This window comes from Corylus avellana, chromosome 2 (genome assembly GCF_965113065.1).
Source record: "Corylus avellana chromosome 2, dhCorAvel1.hap1.2, whole genome shotgun sequence".
NCBI lineage: Eukaryota > Viridiplantae > Streptophyta > Magnoliopsida > Fagales > Betulaceae > Corylus > Corylus avellana.
The window spans coordinates 6421873-6443476 of NC_142491.1; the positions used below are offsets into that span (position 1 = coordinate 6421873).

Genomic DNA, 21604 nt, shown 5'->3' on the forward strand with positions numbered 1-21604 from the left:
GCATGAGAACTCTTGTCCCTTATCTTTGTGTTTGTTCTCATCTTGTATTGTAGAGTCCTTATCACACCTCTCCTCTTGTATTTGTTCTTGATCACCCTTATCTTGAAGGGTTTGAATTACCGATAAATTAGGTGCTTTAACGCTCTTCACACTCATTAATGACATTCATATCCCTTTATAAAATTAATGTTGTGAAATAGTAATGCTATAAGTCTTCCTAGAGTCCTTTTAGAATTATTCCAAATGTGATGTGGTTTTTAAAATCATCATTAGATCAAAGTTCAATGCCTCACATTTTAAATTCAACGGTAATTTTAAAAAGCACATCACATTTGGTAGGACCGTAGGATGACTCTAGGAGGACTTATAACATTACTCGTTGTGACTCTAGCATTACTCACATGATTTTCACTTGCCATTAAAGGTGTAGACTTCTCATAGTGGCCGTTTTCATCCACCATTACAGTTGTTGTTGCGCCTTTAATTTAATTTGTTATACTTCTGTTGTTGAAAATTTCTAGTGTATTTTTGTTGTTTCTTTTTGTGTTTTGCTAATTTCCTTGCTTTTATGATGGGTTTATTGTCTCACAATTCGTATGCGATTTGATACATTAGAGAAAACTTTTATAGCCAATATTCATACCATTGGTCATCGACGAATCCTATTCCTTAATTAGTGCCTCTTTGGCTATGTATTATCGCTTTGTGTTGCCCTTAAAAAGACCCTATTCATTTATAGTGGTTTTAGATCATTAATGAATTCATTGCCTATTTCCTTTGAATTGAAAAATATCCAGTTAGTTATAGTGGATAGATATTTTTTGTCTTTTCACTTTTTGAGAAGACTTCCATTATAACTAACTAAATATTCTTCAGTTCAAATATCCTAATTCTATTGTTTGTAATCTAAAATAGAGAGTATCCTAATCTTGTTTCTATCCATCAATATTATCTTTATTGTAACCCTTTTTCCCATTATTGACTTTTTTCAAAAAAAAATTAAATAAAAAAAATAAAAAATAAAAAAGAAAGAAAGCTGAAAATCGTATTAGGCCGCAGTTATCTGCCACGTGGACAGAGTTAGAAAACAATTTGGTTTAGGAACGTCGTTGCTTTCGGACTGTTTGACCCGCTCCGAATAGGCTTCGGAATCTTGGTTTGTAAAGGCAGCGAGACTCCCATAAGAAAGGGAAAAAGTTTTCCTAGTTTCTTCTCCGTTTTGAGGCATATATACCAGCAAATCTCAGCCACAATGTCAACCTATTTTCCTGAAGAAATTGTGCTGAATATTCTCACCCTCCTGCCTCCAAAAACCCTACTCCGATTCAGGTGCGTTAGCCGAAGCTGGTGTACTCTCATCGGAAATCCTGATTTCTTTACCCAAAACATCCTTAACCGATCCATTCTCCGATTCTCCGATCGTCCTTCTCCTCTCCTTCTCGCCCAAGCCAATGGAGGATCATACGGTTATTTCAAGAAGGATTTTTACTTCCTCTCTGACCAGACCCTGGAGTGCCAATCTCAAATTATTCTCAATGGAGGAATACTTTTCTTTCGATTTACGCTTGTGGCGTCCTGTAATGGTTTACTCTGTCTTTCCGACTACACTCTCAACACAATCTATCTGTGGAACCCCGCTACGTCAGACACGCCCAAGTCTCTCCCGCTCCACCCGCGCCGGCAGGTTGGCTTACAGCGAGACACCGTCGGATTCGGTTTCGACCGGAGATCCAACGACTTCAAGGTGCTGACGATTAGTCATGTTCGTAGCTGTCGCAACACTTGTTTCTTCTTCAATCATCCAGTTCACTTCCAACCGGAAGTATTTAGCCTGAGCACCGGGACGTGGAGACTGCTTAACCTACGCGTGCCGTTTGAGCAAACTCACCTCCGGCAGCACTTTCAGCCATTTCTAAACTTTCCCACCACTGCGGCGGATGGGATTTTTTTCTGGTGGGAGGTGGCGGATCGAAGCTCTTATAATCATAAATATAAGGAGAAAATTGTTTCCTTCGACTTCAACCACGAGTTGTTCCGAACAACGCCACTCCCGGACGGTGCAGATTTCAGATATTACTCCTGCGTTAATTTCACGGTGCTAAATGGGTCCGTCACCATTATGGGTTTCCCGATTGAGATGATGACAAGCGGAAGCAGCAGGGGATTGGTGATATGGGTTTTGTTTGAATTTGGTGTGAAGGAGTCGTGGACTAAACTCATGAATCTTCGGCTTTCAATAGAAAATCCGGGAAGGCCATTGTTTTTGTGGAAAAACAGAGAGTTGATTATACAGAATGCGAAGGGGCAGCTGATTTTGTACAATCTTTTAACCCACTCAAAGAAGGAAGTTGTTTCAACTCATCGGAACAGCCTACCATTACCGGTTTTTCCTTTACAAGCTTTGCCCTTCAGGTGTTCGAACTCTATGAGGCGGGGAAGGATTGAGTTGGAGTGAAATATTTGAGATCTTTATTAATTATCAATTATAAATAATGATTTGATGTTATCTTTCCTATTATTTTGTACTGTCCACATCTCCTTATAAATTGGAAATTATCAATTGCGTAGAAGAAAAATGTAGTTTTTAAGGCTTTATTCTATGGACACCGTAAAATTTTTAGTCTTCTTTTTTATATTTATTTCACTATTTATTTAAATTTTTGAGTGCTCTCTTAGTGTCCTTCTTGTATCTTCTTCAAAAACAAACTTGCTATACCACTAATTGTCACTGTCAGACTGATCGGATTCTTGGTCATTCAAGGAGCAGGAGTTGCTACTTTCTCATTGATCAAACAGTTTTTCGTAGGGAAAAAAATTATCATGATATATATATATATATATGCATGATATATATATATATATATATATATATATATATATATATATATATATATATATTTTGAATTGGTTCTCATAAAAGGCCAAAGCCAAAATCAAGCATCATCTGGTACAACGCCTTGCATGTAAAACGGGAAGTCATCCCTCCATTCTCTACCCTCCCCATGCATAAACGCGAGCTGAGCTAAATGATGCGCAGCTCCATTAGCTAGTCTGCTAACATATTGAGCTACCCATCCCTGTTGCTTATCAATTTCATCATTTGCGTCATTCACGATTTGCCCATAAGTCGTCCAACAATTCCCTTCTTTATTCAGTGCTTGGACTATTTCCAGCGTATCCCCCTCAAAAACGACTTTTCGAAGTTCCATCCCCCGTGCTAAATTCACCACAGTCCAAGCACACAACATCACCAAAACCTTCCATGCATGGTCACGCACGATAACTCCAACACCCATCTGAGCTTGGTGTTTGTTAATTGAGGCGTCCTAATTAACCTTAACATACCCAACTGGAGGTGTCGTCCAAGTCACGGTTGGGTTGAGGGGAAGAACCACGTCCGTGTTGATGCTTCTCTTCGTAGCATTATGAAAGGCCTCAACCTACTCCTTTGCATGGCGAATCAAAGACGACGGACCTACCATATCACCACCAAACACTATTGAGTTCCTTCTAAACTAGATTTGTCTCGCCACAGTAGCCACGAGCTGCAACTGGTCCTCATCCAATCTGTCCATCAGTTTGGCCATGATATGAATAAAATCAATTTCATCACTAGTGCATTTATGAATCTTAGGATCACACGTCATCTACACATCTTTGGCTGATGAGCAACTCCGCAAGATATGCCCAATAGTTTCGGTTTCCAGGCCACAAATTGGACATAATGGGTCGGAAGAGATATGCTATTTGAACAAAAGCTCCTTTGTGGGCAGGATATTGTTACAGGCTTGCCAAAGGAAAGTTCTAAACACTCTAGCACCTTTGATCTTCTATATTCTTTTCCATATTGCAGCTATTTGTTGAACAGTTGAACAGCTGCCCTCCTCTCTAAGGCTATTCTCCTTCTCCAAGTGGTATGCACTCCGTACAATGTATTCCTCGTGCTTCTTGCCCACCCAGACAAGCTAATCTTTTCATACTGTTGTACTACAGATCATCCGTGCTTCCTCTTCACCAAAAACATTATGTACCAATGACGTGTTCCACCAATTTGTATTCGTGTCAAGCAATTCGCACACCTTAGCTTCCGTCGATAGAATTCTCACCGGGGATTGGACTAGATGTGACCCGGGAGTTGGGAGCCATCGATCATCCCAAATCCTAATTGAAGTACCGTCCCACACTCGCCAAACAAGCCCCTCTTTGAGAAGAGGTTTTACGTTCCAAATACTACGCCAAACATACGACGGCTTCCTTCCTAAATTAGAATCCAAAAACGATCCATTCGGAAAATATTTTTCCCGAAAAATTGTTGCCGCCAATGTGTCAAGTCTTTGTAACAGTCTCCACCCTTGTTTTGCAAGGAGGGCAAGATTAAACATTTCAAGATCTCGGTACCCCAACCCCCCTCTCTCCTTGGCCCTCCCCATTCAACTCCAACGCATCCAAGCAATCCGAGCATCATTCCCCTTATGCCCCTACCAGAACTTGGACATCATAGAACTAATCTCTTTACATAGAGTTTTGGGCAACTGAAACACACTCATCGTATAAGTTGGAATCGCCTGTACCACTGCCTTCAGAAGAACTTCCTTCCCTGCTTGTGAAATGAATTTTTCTTTCTAGCCATTCATTCGATCCCAACTTCTACCTCTTAGCGACGAGAAAGAACTCACTTTTGCTCTACCAATAAGTGCAAGTAGGCCTAGATATTTTTCATATACCTAGTACTAGAGTTAACTCTAGTTGCCGACAGAATGAGCTCCTTAGCTTCTCTCTTTGTATTCTTGCTAAAGAAGATAGACGTCTTCTCCCGATTAAGTTTTTGTCCGGATGCTCTCTCATAAACCTCCAAGGCCTCCTGAATTCTGGCCCACTCCAGGATACTAGCTCTACAAAACAACAAACTATCATCCACAAAGAACAAGTGGTTGATTTTTGTACCTCCCCTTGCAATAGGCAAACCGGTTATTCTCCCTTCTTGCTCCGCCCTTTGCAATAAAGTGCTAAGCCCTTCTGCACATAAAATGAAAAAATAGGGAGACAAAGGATCTCCTTGCCTGATTCCTCTAGAGGGCACAATTTTTCCTTTCTGTTGGCCATTAATCAAAATAGAATAGGAGACAGTGCGAACACACATCATCACTTTATCCACCCAACTTCTCGCAAAACCAATCTTAATCATAATTGCCTCCAAGAAGTCTCACTCAACTCGATCGTAAACCTTACTCATATGAAGCTTGAGTGCCATATACCCTCTTTTTTCCTTTCATCCATACTTCCAAAGAATCTGACAATAATTGTGCATGTAGCATTCATACATCTTCCATTTTATCATAATATTAATATCACTTCCAAATAATCCCAAAAGCTCCCTCTCTCATCTACTATTATACCCCCTCAATACCTCTCTCAACCACCCAAAAAAAAAAAAAAAATTACTTCAAAAAAAAAATTACAATTTTTGACACTTGTCATCATGTGATTAGAACCAAAAGTAATATTTAATACCTTTCAATCATATGTTGACACGTGTCAAAAGTTAAAAAATAATAATTATGAGTAACTACATTTATATCTCACAATTATTCTATAATGTTGATGTGACAGTTCCAACCAATTCTTAGATCAATCTTTGTTAAAAAAAATAATTCAAGAGCTTATTAAGACTGCTACATCCACATTGTAAAATAAAAACATACTTTCTAGCATTACTAAAAAATTGTATGTCATTTTTCAATGCGAAAACAGCCTCACTTTTGAGCATTCACATCCCAATAGTCAAAATAACTTTTTAGCTATAATTTGGTTAGCTGTAGCGAAAAAATTATCAAAAACATTTAATAAAGTAGAGAAAATTTTAAAAAGATGAGCAAAAGTATATTGATAGGCATTGGCACAATAATCCATGGTAGAATGGGCATGTAATATTTAGCATTTCTTAAACGATAAAGACCTTAGGTATTTGAAATTGAGTTACTCCTCACACCCATGTATATACCAATTTAACGTTGGTTAATGTAGTGCATTTTAATTGGCTACTACTTTTTGCTTTTTGAAGCGGCTAACATTGGAAACCATTTAAAACACATCACATGAGATGATATAAAATGAGTGTGATAAAAGAGTGTGAAGAATAACATTATCTTGTAAAAAAAGAATAATACTACTCTTTAAGAGATGTATAAAACTATTGGCTAAAATTGAGCATTCTCTTTAAAAGATCTATAAAATATAATGAGAAAATTGTTTTCTTCGACTTCAACCACGAGTTGTTCCGAACAACACCACTCCCGGACGGTGCAGATTCCACATATTACTCTTGCTTTGATTTCACGGTGCTAAATGGGTCCCTCACCATTATGGGTTTCCCGTTTGAGATGATGAGAAGCAGAAGCAACCGTGGATTGGTGATATGGGTTTTGTTTGAACTTGGTGCGAAGGAGTCGTGGACTAAACTCATGAATCTTCGGCTCTCAATAGAAAATCCGGGAATTAAGGCCGTTGAGTTTGTGGAAAAACATAGAGTTGATTATACAGAATGCGAAGGGGCAGCTGATATTGTACAATCTTTTAACCCACACAAAGAAGGAAGTTGTTTCAACTCATCGGAACACCCTACCATTACCGGTTTTTCCTTTAAAAGGTTTTCCCTACACGAGTTCGAACTCGAGTGGAATATTTGAGATCTTTATTAATTATCAATTATAAATACAGATTTGATTTTATCTTTCCTATTATTTTGTATTTTCGACATCTCCTTATAAATAGGAGATGTCAATCTTGAGTGATATAAAGAGTTTACTCTCAGTTCATATCCCTCAAGATTTTCCTCTCATTTCTTGACAGATTTCAAGAGACATGAAATTGTCGGAAATCCCCAATCACTAGGGATACGGATCCAAAGCAAACATTTTCATATCACTCAAGATTTTCTTCTCTTGAGAGGATAAGAACAAATATTGCTAGTTTTGTTCTCTCCATTCCTATGGGATCCAGATTCACCATATCTGCTAAGATACAATGGTGTAGTACTTTTTTTTCTTCTAATGATTGAGAAACCCGGAGGCATGGTCACTTCGTATAGCCATTCTTGAAGGGCAAACCCTGAACCCGTATAAGGCGCCCCCCACATGGATCAAGTAAGACTTGGCTTCGACGTGCTTGTGGCCTCAAAAAATTATTTGTACTTAAGGGATTCGAACTTTAAACCTAATAATGATGAGGATGTTACCAACTACCAAATCCAAGACTTTTACCACTTGAGACAACCTTTGGGGTTAAGAATGTAGTATTTAGCCTTACTCAATGGCTACTTGGCACCGCCACATTAGCAAGGTGATATATATAGTACGTAGAGGGATAAAAGTGTACCCACCATATATTTAGTTATCTTTTAATTTTCGAATATCATGAAGATAACACAAACATATATGTTGCTGCATGCAAATTGAATCTCTACAGCTGAACTTGTAAACAAAGCCAACTCCCACTTCCCTGCAAAAATCTCAACAAAAAGCTGAAGCACATCCAGATATCAACCACCTGAGATTACCCATAGCAATAGTTATTTTTATCTCTTTTACTTGTTATCTCAATCCAATTCTTTCTAGTTCATTTAAACAGGAGAATATTCAGTTAATTATATGAATGAAATATAAGAATAAAAGCTTTCACCACTTGAGTTAACCCTTTGGAATCGATAATATAGTATTTAGTCTTACTCAAAGGTTAATTGACACCACCATATCAACAGCAAGATAATATAATATAAGAATAAAAGTGACCCCTAACCCTTTGGAATCGGTAATATAGTATTTAGTCTTACTCAAAGGTTAATTGACACCACCATATCAACAGCAAGATAATATAATATAAGAATAAAAGTGACCCCGCCTAATCAGCAGGGTAACTGCCAACCAATTTTAATTCTGTTATCTTTTTATTTTCGAATATCATGAAGATAACACAAATATATATGTTGTTGCAAATTGAATCTCTACAGCTGGACTTGTAAACAAAGCCAACTCCTACTTCCCTGCAAAATCTCAACAAACAAGCTGAACACATCCAGATATCAACCACCTGAGAATAGCCATAGCAATAGTTATCTTTATCTCTTTTACTTGTTATCCCAATTCGAACAAAATCTTTTCTAGTTCATTTAAATTGGAGAATATCTAATTCAGTTAATTATATGTAAGGAGTATTTTTGACTTTTCAATTTTTTATGAGGCAAAAATACCTATTCCCTTCCAATAAGCATGCTATATAAGTAGAAAGGCATAGTTGGTGTATCATTATTCTTGAGTTTCTCATTGTTTTTGTGTTTCTTGCTTTTCATTTTTTGTTCAAATCTTTGCAAGTAGAAACAAAAGGTCAACCATGCTATCTTTGGTGAAGGGATACACCATACTATATGTGGTGGTCACTACGGTTTGGATGACACTAACTGACTGGCTCTCTTTCTGTATTTTAGTAGCTGATGATCTTGCTGGAAGAGATGTTTGATTCATGATCCCTAGCTAAGTTCTTTTTTTTTTTGGTAGGGTGGAGGGGCACAAAGGTCAAAAGACGATTAAGATCGTTGAGAGGACTAGAAAAATGCGAATCATGATACTTCACATTTCATGATCCAAATTAGATTTCATAGATATAATAGTGCATTCACTAGTTATTGTAGTAGAATTTACTGTAATTTTAAGATTGTCGCTATGGTATTCCCGTTTTATAAATTTGTTTTTTTAGAATTTGAATAAGAAATTCATTTGTTAATACTTTTTAGATTGTGCTTTTTTGTTTGAAAAAGTGTTCTAATGCCACATAAATATGAAAATAATTTTGAGTGTTTTGGATTACTTGTTAATGCTTTATTTTTCCAGAGAAAACAAAAGGAAAAAGAAAAAGTGTTATAAAACAAAGCCTTCTTTTTATTAGTCCTTTTCTTTGCCTATCTTTTTTGTTCCTTTTTTCTTGTTTTAATACTAAGACCAAATGCTTTCCTAACGTTGCTCTCCATTGTTACCTAACAAATTTGGGTCCAACGGATTCGAGCCTAATTATCAAAGTAGCCATAAAATTTGAAAACTCCTTAAGACGAGTAATATTAGGGATCATTATTACTTTCAGGATGCATCCGATGTGCAGCTTTTGAGACAACAAAACTCAATTATGACACAACCTACTTATAATTAGGTTTAAAGTACAAGGTCAGTATGTCAAGTCTAATTCACGTCGACCATAGCTACCAAAAAATTATATTTACTTGTCAAATTTTGTTGTTAATTTTTTAACCCAAATGGCACCACGTGACACATGGATTGCATATGCATTTGTAAGAAAATTGTATTATAAGTTGTAGTACGTCAAGCATTTTTCATCATCCCAAATCGAAGATAGAAGTGACTAAGATAAGTGATAAAATTAGAGAAGATACAAGAATATTTAGCATCATAACTTTTCTTTAGTTAGAAGGCAATATTTAACTTATACGTTGACTTTCATACTTTAGATATGGCCATGATCATGGAAAAGTTAAATATTGTTTGCTGTAACAACAGTTAGAACCCTAAAACTAGCCAGTATAATGATCTTATAGCTACAGCAGAATGTTGCAAATCATCATTAGCATGATCAGAAAAATTACAGCAAGTTGATGAGCTACCAGCGGAGTTTTTGGGATTGGCCATGATCCTCATCACCCAACCAGCCGTATAGCAAAACCAGATCAGAATCCTACCAAACTAGCAAATTACAATGAATCTTTAGATCTGCGAAAGCCATCTCATCAAAGAATCTGACAATTGTGCATGTAGCATTCATATATCTCCTATTTTATCATAATATTAATGTTACTTCCAATTAATCCCACGTGTGCGTGTGCGTACGTGTGTTTATTGCCCAATGATGGACAACTCAAAATACTTCCAATTAATCCCAAAAGCTCCCTCTCTCAACCGCTATTATACCCCTCAATACGTCAAAGGGTAATGCTACTCACAAAAAAAAAAAAAAAAAAAAAAAATTACAATTTTTGACATTTGGCATCATGTGATTGGAACCAAAAGAAATATTTAATACATTTTAATCACATACTGACACGTGTCATAAGTTAAAAAATAAGAGAAGTACTACACATCCTAAATTTTCTTCCCAAAAGCTCGTTCTCAAATGATGTATCACTATCTTATGAGATTTATTATTTTGGGAAGTGAGTCACCAACTCATGAGATGGTAACACATCATTTGAGAATCAACTTTTGGGAAGAAATTTTGGGATATGTAGCATTTATCAAAAAATAATAATCGTGAGTATTAATGCTATAAACTACATTTTTATTTCACAAATATTTTATAATATTGACGTGACAATTTCAACTAATTCTTAAATCAATCTTTGTTAAAAAAAATCATTCAAGAGCTTGTTGGGACTACTACATCAACATTGTAGAATAAAAACATACTTTCTAACATTACTCAAAAATTCTATGTCATTTTTCAATGCGAAAACAACCTTACTTATGAGCATTCACATCCCAATAGCCAAAATAACTTTTTAGTTATAATTTGGTTAGCTGTAGCAAAAAATACCAAAACTTATCAGATCGGGCTCTTCAATTTGAAGAAGGTTTTAGCAAAATCTTCCTTACTCAGTAAATATATTTAGTACTCTAGCACTCTCTAATTTTTTTTCATTTGACTTTTGGTGCTCGCCAAATGTTGAGAGCAAATGTACAGAAAAGTGAAAGATGAGATAAAATAAAAATAAAATAAAAAATTATATAAAATGATTAAAAACATTTAATAAAGTAGAGAAAATTTTAAAAAATGAGCAAATTAATGTACACTGGTAGGCATTGCCACAACAATCCAATATAATGGGGTGTAGTATTTAGCATTCCATAAAAGATAAAAGTCTTAGGTGTTTGAAGTTGAGTAAAACTACTCTTCACACCCATGTATATACCAATTTCACGTCGGTTAATATAGTGCATTTTAATTGGCTACCTTTTTTTAAGAGGCTAACATTGAAAGCCATTTAAAACAGTCACATGAGATGATATAAAATGAGTGTGACAGAAAAGTAAATAATAACATTACCTTGTAAAAAAAGAATAATACTACTCTTTAAAAGATCTATAAAATTATTGGCTAAAATTGAGCATTCTCTTTAAAAGATCTATAAAACTATTGGCTAAAATTGATAATGCTTAAGTACCACTTAACCTGGCTTTCATTGATACATTTAGAATTACAAATAGTCTAGATAATCATGTATAGGAGGATAATCATTTACAAGTAGAAACCTATTGTAAGTTATATACTTGGATATACATTGCATGAGAACTCTTGTCCCTTATCTCTGTGTTTGTTCTCATCTTGTATTGTAGAGTCCTTATCACACCTCTCCTCTTGTATTTGTTCTTGATCACCCTTATCTTGAAGGGTTTGAATTAACGATAAATTAGGTGCTTTAACGCTCTTCACACTCATTTATGACATTCATATCCCTTTATAAAATTAATGTTGTGAAAGAGTAATGCTATAAGTCTTTCTAGAGTCATCTTAGAGTCATTCCAAATGTGATGTGGCTTTTAAAATCATCATTAGATCAAAGTTTAATGCTTTGCATCTCAAATTCAACGGTAATTTTAAAAGGCACATCGCATTTGGTAGGACCGTAGGATGATTCTAAGAAGACTTATAACATTACTGGTTGTAACTTTAGCATTACTCACATGATTTTCACTTGCGATTAAAGGTGTAGACTTCTCATAGTGGCCGACTTCATCCACCATTACAGTTGTTGTTGCGCCTTTAATTTAATTTGTTATACTTCTATTGTTGAAAATTTCTAGTGTATTTTTGTTGTTTCTTTTTGTGTTTTGCTAATTTCCTTGTTTTTATGATGGGTTTATTGTCTCACAACTCGTATGCGATTTGATATATTAGAGAAAACTTTTATAGCTAGCTAGCATTCATAATATTTCTCGTCGACAAATCCTGTTCCTTAGTGCCTCTTTGGCTATATGCTATCACTTTGTGTTGCCCTTAGAAAGACCCTAATCATTTATAGTGGTTTCAGATCATTAAAGAATTCATTGCCTATTTCTTTTGAATTGAAAAATATCTAGTTAGTTATAGTAGATATATATTTTTTTATCTTTTCACTTTTTGAGATAACCTCCATTATAACTAACTAAATATTTTTCAGTTCAAATATTCTAATTCTATTGTTTGTACGCTAAAATAGAGGGTATCCTAATCTTGTTTCTGTCCATCAATATTATCTTTATTGTAACTCTTTTTCCCATTATTGACTTTTTTAAAAAAAAAATTAAAAAAAGCTGAAAATCGTATTAGGCCGCAGTTATATGCCACGTGGACAGAGTTAGAAAACAATTTGGTTTAGGAACGTCGTTGCTTTCGGACTGTTTGACCCGCTCCGAATAGGCTTCGGAATCTGGGCTTGTAAAGGCAGCGAGACTCCTATAAGAAGGGACAAAGTTTTCCTAGTTTCTTCTCTGTTTTGAGGCATACCAGCAAATCTCAGCCACAATGTCAACCTATTTGCCTGAAGAAATTGTGCTGAATATTCTCACCCTCCTGCCCCCAAAAACCCTACTCCAATTCAGATGTGTTCGCCGAAGCTGGTGTACTCTAATCGGAAATCCTGATTTCTTTACCCAAAACATCCTTAATCGATCCATTCTCCGATTCTCCGATCGTCCTTCTCCTCTCCTTCTCGCCCAAGCCAATGGAGGACCATACGATTATTTCAAGAAGGATTTTTACTTCCTCTCTGACCAAACCCTGGAGTGCCAATCTCAAATTATTCTCGATAGAGGACTTTTTTGTCGATTTACGCTTGTGGCGTCCTGTAATGGTTTACTCTGTCTTTCCGACTACACGCCCAAAACAATCTATCTGTGGAACCCCGCTACGTCAGACACTCCCAAGTCTCTCCCGCTCCACCCTCTCCGGCAGGTTGGCTTACAGCAAGACACCGTCGGATTCGGTTTCGACCGGAGATCCAACGACTTCAAGGTGCTGACAATTAGTCATGTTCGTAGCTGTCGCAAAACTTGTTTCTTCTTCAATCATCCAGTTCACTTCCAACCGGAAGTATTTAGCCTGAGCACCGGGACGTGGAGACTGCTTGACCTACGCGTGCCGTTTGAGCAAACTCACCTCCGGCGGCACTTTCAGCCATTTCTAAACTTTCCCACCACTGCGGCGGATGGGATTTTTTTCTGGTGGGAAGTGGCAGATCGAAGCGCTTATAATCATAAATATAATGAGAAAATTGTTGCCTTCGACTTCAACCACGAGTTGTTCCGAACAACGCCACTCCCAGACGGTGCAGATTCCACATATTACTCCTGCTTTAATTTCACGGTGCTAAATGGGTCCCTCACCATTATGGGTTTCCCGTCTGAGATGATGAGAAGCAGAAGCAGTGGATTGGTGATATGGGTTTTGTTTGAATTTGGTGTGAAGGAGTCGTGGACTAAACTCATGAATCTTCGGCTCTCAATAGAAAATCCGGGAAGGCCATTGTGTTTGTGGAAAAACAGGGAGTTGATTATACAGAATGCGAAGGGGCAGCTGATTTTGTACAATCTTTTAACCCACTCAAAGAAGGAAGTTGTTTCTACTCATCGGAACAGCCTACCATTACCGGTTTTTCCTTTACAAGCTTTGCCCTTCAGGTGTTCGAACTCGATGAGGCGGGGAAGCATTGAGTTGGAGTGAAATATTTGAGATCTTTATTAATTATCAATTATAAATAATGATTTGATTTTATCTTTCCTATTATTTTGCACTTTTCACATCTCCTTATAAATTGGAAATTATCAATTGCGGAAAAGAAAAATGTAATTTTTAAAGCTTTATTCTATGGACACTGTAAAACTTTTTGTCTTCTTTTTGTATTTATTTTACTATTTATTATTATTATTTTTTTTGTGCTCTCTTAGCGTCCTTGTATCTTCTTCGGAAACAAACTTGCTATACCACTAATTGTCACTGCCAGACCAATCTGATTCTTGGTCATTCAAGAAGCAGGAGTTGCTACTTTCTCATTGATCAAACAGTTTTTTGTAGGAAAAAAAATTATCATGATATATATATTTTGAATTGGTTCTCTTAAAAGGCCAAAGCCAAAATCAAGCATCATCTGGTACAACGCCTTGCACGTAAAACGGGAAGTCATCCCTCCATTCTCTACCCTCCCCATGCATAAACGCAAGCTAAGCTAAATGATGCGCAGCTCCGTTAGCTAGTCTGCTAACATATTAAACTACCCATCCCTGTTGCTTATCAATTTCATCCTTTGCGTCATTCACGGTTTGCCCATAAGTCGTCCAACAATTGCCCTCTTTATTCAGTGCTTGGACTATTTCCAGCGTATCCCCCTCAAAAACGACATTTCGAAGTTCCATCCGCCGTGCTAAATTCACCACAGTCCAAGCACACAACATCGCCAAAACCTTCCATGCATGGTCACGCACGATAACTCCAACACCCATCTGAGCTTGGTGTTTGTTAATTGAGGCGTCCCAATTAACCTTAACATACCCAACTGGAGGTGTCGTCCAAGTCACGGTTGGGTTGAGGGGAAGAACCACGTCCGTGTTGATGCTTCTCTTCGTAGCATTATGAAAGGCCGCAACCTGCTCCTTTGCATGGCGAATCAAAGACGACGGACCTACCATATCACCACCAAACACTATTGAGTTCCTTCTAAATTAACTAGATTTGTCTCGCCACAATAGCCACGAGCTGCAACTGGTCCTCATCTAATCTGTCCATTAGTTTGGCCATGATACGAATAAAATCAATTTCATCACTAGTGCATTTATGAATCTTGGGATCACACTTCATCTACACATCTTTGGCTGACGAGCAACTCCACAAGATATGCCCAATAGTTTCGGTTTCCAGGCCACAAATCGGACATAGTGGGTCAGAAGAGATATGCTGTTCGAACAAAAGCTCCTTTGTGGGCAGGATATTGTTACAGGCTTGCCAAAGGAAAGTTCTAACCACTCTAGCACCTTTGATCTTCCATATTCTTTTCCATATTGCAGCTATTTGTTGAACAGTTGAACAGCTGCCCTCCTCTCTAAGGCTATTCTCCTTCTCCAAGTGGTATGCACTCCGTACAACGTATTCCTCGTGCTTCTTGCCCACCCAGACAAGCTAATCTTTTCATACTGTTGTACTACAGATCATCCGTGCTTCCTCCTCACCAAAAACATTATGTACCAATGACATGTTCCACCAATTTGTATTCGTGTCAAGCAATTCGCACACCTTAGCTTCCGTCCATAGAATTCTCACCGAGGATTGGACTAGATGTGACCCGGGAGTTGGGAGCCATCGATCATCCCAAATCCTAATTGAAGTATCGTCCCCCACTCGCCAAACAAGCCCCTCTTTGAGAAGAGGTTTTGCGTTCCAAATACTACGCCAAACATACGATGGCTTCCTTCCTAAATTAGAATCCAAAAACGATCCATTCGGAAAATATTTTTCCCGAAAAATTGTTGCCGCCAATGTGTCAGGTCTTTGTAACAGTCTCCACCCTTGTTTTGCAAGGAGGGCAAGATTAAACATTTCAAGATCTCGGTACCCCAACCCCCCTCTCTCCTTGGCCCTCCCCATTCAACTCCAACTCATCCAAACAATCCGAGCATCATTCCCCTTATGCCTCCACCAGAACTTGGACATCATAGAACTAATCTCTTTACATAGAGTTTTGGGCACATCGTATAAGTTGGAATCGCCTGTACCACTTCCTTCAGAAGAACTTCCTTCCCTGCTTGTGAAAGGAATTTTTCTTTCTAGCCATTCATTCAATCCCAAATTCTACCTTTTAGCGACGAGAAAGAACTCACTTTTGCTCTACCAATAAGTGCAAGTAGGCCTAGATATTTTTCATACCTAGTAGTAGAGTTAACTCTAGCTACCGACAGAATGAGCTACTTAGCTTCTCTCTTTGTATTCTTGCTAAAGAAGATGGATGTCTTCTCCCGATTAAGTTTTTGTCCGGATGCTCTCTCATAAACCTCCAAGGCCTCCTGAATTCTGGCCCACTCTAGGATACTAGCTCTACAAAACAACAAACTATCATCCACAAAGAACAAGTGGTTGATTTTTGTACCTCCCATTGCAATAGGCAAACCGGTTATTCTCCTTCTTGCTCTGCGCAATAAAGTGCTAAGCCCTTCTGCACATAAAATGAAAAAATAGGGAGACAAAGGTTCTCCTTGTCTGATTCCCCTAAAGGGCACAATTTTTCCATTCGGTTGGCCATTAATCAAAATAGAATAGGAGAGAGTAGTGCGAACACACATCATCACTTTATCCACCAAACTTCTCGCAAAACCAATCTTAATCATAATTGCCTCCAAGAAGTCCCACTCAACTCGATCGTAAACCTTGCTCATATCAAGCTTGAGTGCCATATACCCCTTTTTTTCCTTTCATCCGTACTTCCAAAGAATATGACAATAATTGTGAATGCTACATTAATATCACTTCCAAATAATCCCAAAAGCTCCCTCTCTCAACCACTATTATACCCCCTCAATACCTCTCTCAACCACCCAAAAAAAAAAAAAAATTACAATTTTGACACTTGTCATCATGTGATTGGAACCAAAAGTAATATTTAATACTTTTCAATCATATGTTGACACGTGTCAAAAGTTAAAAAATAATAATTATGAGTAACTACATTTATATCTCACAATTATTTTATAATGTTGACGTGACAGTTCCAACCAATTCTTAGATCAATCTTTGTTAAAAAAATAATTCAAGAGCTTATTGAGACTGCTACATCCACATTGTAAAATAAAAACATACTTTCTAGCATTACTAAAAAATTGTATGTCATTTTTCAATGTGAAAACAACCTCACTTTTGAGCATTCGCATGAATCACATCCCAATAGTCAAAATAACTTTTTAGCTATAATTTGGTTAGCTGTAGCAAAAAAATTATCAAAAATTATCAAAAACATTTAATAAAGTAGAGAAATTTTTAAAAAGATGAGCAAATGTATATTGATAGGCATTGGCACAATAATCCATGGTAGAATGGGGATGTAATATTTAGCATTTCTTAAACGATAAAGACATTAGGTATTTGAAATTAAGTTACTCTTCACACTCATGCATATACCAACTTAATGTTGGTTAATGTAGTACATTTTAATTGGCTACCACTTTTTGCTTTTTGAAGTGGCTAACATTGGAAGCCATTTAAAACACATCACATGAAACGATATAAAATGAGTGTGATAAAAGAGTGTGAAGAATAGCATTACCTTGTAAAAAAAGAATAATACTACTCTAGACTTTAAGAGATGTATAAAGCTATTGGCTAAAATTGAGCATTCTCTTTAAAAGATCTATAAAATATAATGAAAAAATTGTTTCCTTCGACTTCAACCACGAGTTGTTTCCCGGACGGTATTAAATGGGTCCTTCACCATTATGGGTTTCCCGTTTGAGATGATGAGAAGCAGAAGCAACCGTGGATTGGCGATATGGGTTTTGTTCGAATTTGGTGTGAACGAGTCGTGGACTAAACTCAATGAATCTTCGGCTCTCAATAGAAAATCCGGGAAGGCCGTTGAGTTTGTGGAAAAACAGAGAGTTGATTATACAGAATGCGAAGGGGCAGCTGATATTGTACAATCTTTTAACCCACACAAAGAAGGAAGTTGTTTCAACTCATCGGAACACCCTACCATTACCGGTTTTTCCTTTAAAAGGTTTTCCCTACACGAGTTCCAACTCGAGTGGAATATTTGAGATCTTTATTAATTATCAATTATAAATACAGATTTGATTTTATCTTTCCTATTATTTTGTATTTTCGACATCTCCTTATAAATAGGAGATGTCAATATATAAAGAGTTTACTCTCAGTTCATATCCCTCAAGATTTTCCTCTCATTTCTTGACAGATTTCAAGAGACATGAAATTGTCAGAAATCCCCAATCACTAGGGATACGGATCCAAAGCAAACATTTTCATATCACTCAAGATTTTCATCTCTTGAGAGGATAAGAACAAATATTGCTAGTTTTGTTCTCTCCATTCCTATGGGATCCGGATTCACCATATCTGCTAAGATACAATGGTGTAGTACTTTTTTTTCTTCTAATGATTGAGAAACCCGGAGGCATGGTCACTTCGTATATCCATTCTTGAAGGGCAAACCTTGAACCCGTATAAGGCGCCCCCCACATGGATCAAGTAAGACTTGGCTTCGACATGCTTGTGGCCTCAAAAAATTATTTGTACTTAAGGGATTCGAACTTAAACCTAATAATAATGAGGATGTTACCAACTACCAAATCCAAGACTTTTACCACTTGAGACAACCTTTGGGGTTAAGAATGTAGTATTTAGCCTTACTCAATGGCTAATTGGCACCGCCACATTAGCAAGGTGATATATATAGTACGTAGAGGGATAAAAGTGTACCCACCACATATTCAGTTATCTTTTAATTTTCGAATATCATGAAGATAACACAAACATATATGTTGATGCATGCAAATTGAATCTCTACAGCTGGACTTGTAAACAAAGCCAACTCCCACTTCCCTGCAAAAATCTCAACAAAAAGCTGAAGCACATCCAGATATCAACCACCTGAGATTAGCCGTAGCAATAGTTATCTTTATCTCTTTTACTTGTTATCTCAATCCAATTCTTTCTAGTTCATTTAAACAGGAGAATATTCAATTAATTATATGAAGGGGTATTTTTGTCTTTTTATGAGACAAAAATGCCTATTCCCTCCCAATAAGCATGCTATATAAGTAGAAAGGCATAGTTGGTGTCATTATTCTTGAGTTTCTCTCGCAAAGAAACAAAAGAAAAGAAAGCTGAAAATCTTACTAGGCCGCAGTTATCTGCCACGTGGACAGAGTTAGAAAACCATTTGGTTTAGGAATTTCGTTGTTTTGCACTCCGAATAGGCTTCGTAATCTGGGTTTGTAAGGCGGCGAGACTCCTATAAGAAGGGACGAAGTTTTCCTAGTTTCTTCTCCCTTTTGAGCCATACCAGCAAATCTCAGCCACAATGTCAACCTATCTGCCTGAAGAAATTGTGCTAAATATTCTCACCCTCCTGCCCCCAAAAACCCTACTCCGATTCAGGTGCGTTTGCCGAAGCTGGCGTACTACTCTCATCGGAAATCCTGATTTCTTTACCCAAAACATCCTTAACCAATCCATTCTCCGATTCTCCGATCGTCCTTCTCCTCTCCTTCTCGACGAAGCCGACAATGGAGGATCAAACGATTATTTCAAGAAGGATTTTTACTTCCTCTCTGACCAGACCCTGGAGTGCCAATCTCAAATTATTCTCAAGGGAAGACCTCTCTTTCGATTTACGCTTGTGGCGTCCTGTAATGGTTTACTCTGTCTTTCCGACGACATTCTCCACATAATCTATCTGTGGAACCCCGCCACGTCAAACACTCCCAGGTGTCTCCCGCTCAACCCGCGCCACCCGCGCCGGCAGATTGGTATGTTACTGATTCCCTCTGACTTACAGCAGGACACCGTCGGATTCGGTTTCGACCGGAGATCCAACGACTTCAAGGTGCTGACGATTAGTCATGTTCGTAGACGTATTGGCTACAACACTTGTTACTTCAACCATCCAGTTCACTTCCAACCGGAAGTATATAGCCTGAGCACCGGGACGTGGAGACTGCTTGACCTACGCGTGCCGTTTGAGCAAACTCAACTCCGGCGGCTTCAGCCCTTTCTAAACTTTCCCACCACTGCGGCGGATGGGATTTTTTTCTGGTGGGCGGTGGTAAATCGTCGCTCTCATAATCATAAAGATAATGAGAAAATTGTTGCCTTCGACTTCAATCACGAGTTGTTCCGAACAACGCCGCTCCCGGACGGTGCAGATTCCACATATTACTCCTACTTTGATTGTACGGTGCTAAATGGGTCTCTCACCATTATGGGTTTCCGAAGCAGTGGATTGGTGATAAGGGTTTTGTTTGAATTTGGTGTGAAGGAGTCGTGGACTAAACTCATGAATCTTCGGCTCTCAATAGAAAATCCGGGAAGGCCATTGGGTTTGTGGAAAAACAGAGAGTTGATTATACAGAATGCGAAGGGGCAGCTGATTTTGTACAATCTTTTTACCCACACAGAGAAGGAACTTGTTTCAACTCATCGGAACAGCCCACCAGTACCGGTTTTTCCTTTACAAGCTTTTCCCTAAACGGGTTCGAACTCGATGAGGCGGGGAAGGATTGAGTTGAAGTGGAATATTTGAGATCTTCATTAATTATCAATTATAAATACAGATTTGATTTTATTTGATCTTTCTTATTATTTTGTATTTTCGACGTCTCCTTAAATAGGAAATTATCAATTGCATAAAAAGAAAAATATAGTCTTTTAAGGCTTTATTCTATGGATCCCTTCTAGTGTCTTTTTAGTCCTAATATTATTTTCTGAAAAAAAAAAAAGAAAAAAAAAAAAAGAAAATAACACTTATTTTTCTCTTGTTTTTTAAAAATAATATCTACTTAGGACTAGAAGGACACTGGAAATCCCTCCGGGCATGGCCTTTTCGTATAGCCATTCTTTAAGGGCAAACTCTGGACTGGTACAAGGTGCCCCCAACACATATCGAGTAAGACTTGGCTTCGACGTGCATGTGGCCCCAATGAATTATTTGTTGGAAATAATTTTAGATGGTGCACAAATTCTCATTGATATAAAATAATTACAATATGAATATTAACAATAAAATAAATAAAATACAAGAGATGAAAATAGAGTATGGAAATATCTCACAATGCTATAGAATCACGCAAGAGCGTTGTCCTTAAAGGTTGATTCGTGCCTCCCGGAGTGTATAACTCGGTGCGATCGGATCCTTTGACACGCAACCTCCCAGGATTAGACTATAGCGTCTAACTTCGTTAAGGACGCACTTCCAATAACGAAGTGTAATAGAACAACCCAATTGTCAAAGTGGATGAGGGACTTTAGAATATTATTTGTAGGAAAAACAAATAATATAGCATATGGCTTTATGTCAAGAAACAAGTGTTTTACAACACTATACTTATTTGAAAGAAAAGAAAGTGATTTTTCCTATATATCCTTATTAGAGCTCAACATATATATATATATATATATATATATATATATATGTATATATATATATAAGTGCTGGAAAGTTTCTTTTTTAATGTCATAAAGAAGTCTAATGACAAACGGTCATAACATAAAAAAACTCCCAAAAAGTTGTTATAAAATACAATAATACTTATTAACTCTAAACGGTCATATATATATATATATATATATATATATATATATATATATATATATAAAAGCTTATGACAGTACGTTGAAGACTTATGAAATAGCTAGTCAATAATAACAAAATTAAAACCTTTGTAAATAAAACTTTAATGATTTAAACGGTTAAAAAATAATAATGGCTTTGTAAAGTTTTAATAACAAAACAACTGAAAAATAATATTTGTAACACATATATTACAACAATCCCCCACATATTACAAACATTAAA

At 37.1% G+C, this 21604-nt stretch overlaps 3 protein-coding genes across 3 annotated transcripts; all 3 read left to right on the plus strand.

Annotated features, from left to right (window-relative positions):
* The first annotated feature begins 1252 nt into the window (after window positions 1-1252).
* Window positions 1253-2455, plus strand: LOC132173086 (F-box/kelch-repeat protein At3g06240-like). The gene has a single exon (XM_059584662.2). It carries the CDS (start codon window positions 1253-1255, stop codon window positions 2453-2455), a length of 1203 nt encoding a protein of 400 aa, XP_059440645.2.
* A 10103-nt stretch (window positions 2456-12558) lies between these two features.
* On the plus strand, window positions 12559-13755 carry LOC148587260 (F-box/kelch-repeat protein At3g06240-like). Its single transcript, XM_088512519.1, has one exon. The coding sequence runs from the start codon at window positions 12559-12561 to the stop codon at window positions 13753-13755; it is 1197 nt and encodes a 398-aa protein (XP_088368645.1).
* A 5356-nt stretch (window positions 13756-19111) lies between these two features.
* On the plus strand, window positions 19112-20278 carry LOC132173078 (F-box protein At3g07870-like). Its single transcript, XM_059584652.2, has one exon. The coding sequence runs from the start codon at window positions 19112-19114 to the stop codon at window positions 20276-20278; it is 1167 nt and encodes a 388-aa protein (XP_059440635.2).
* The last annotated feature ends 1326 nt before the right edge of the window (window positions 20279-21604 follow it).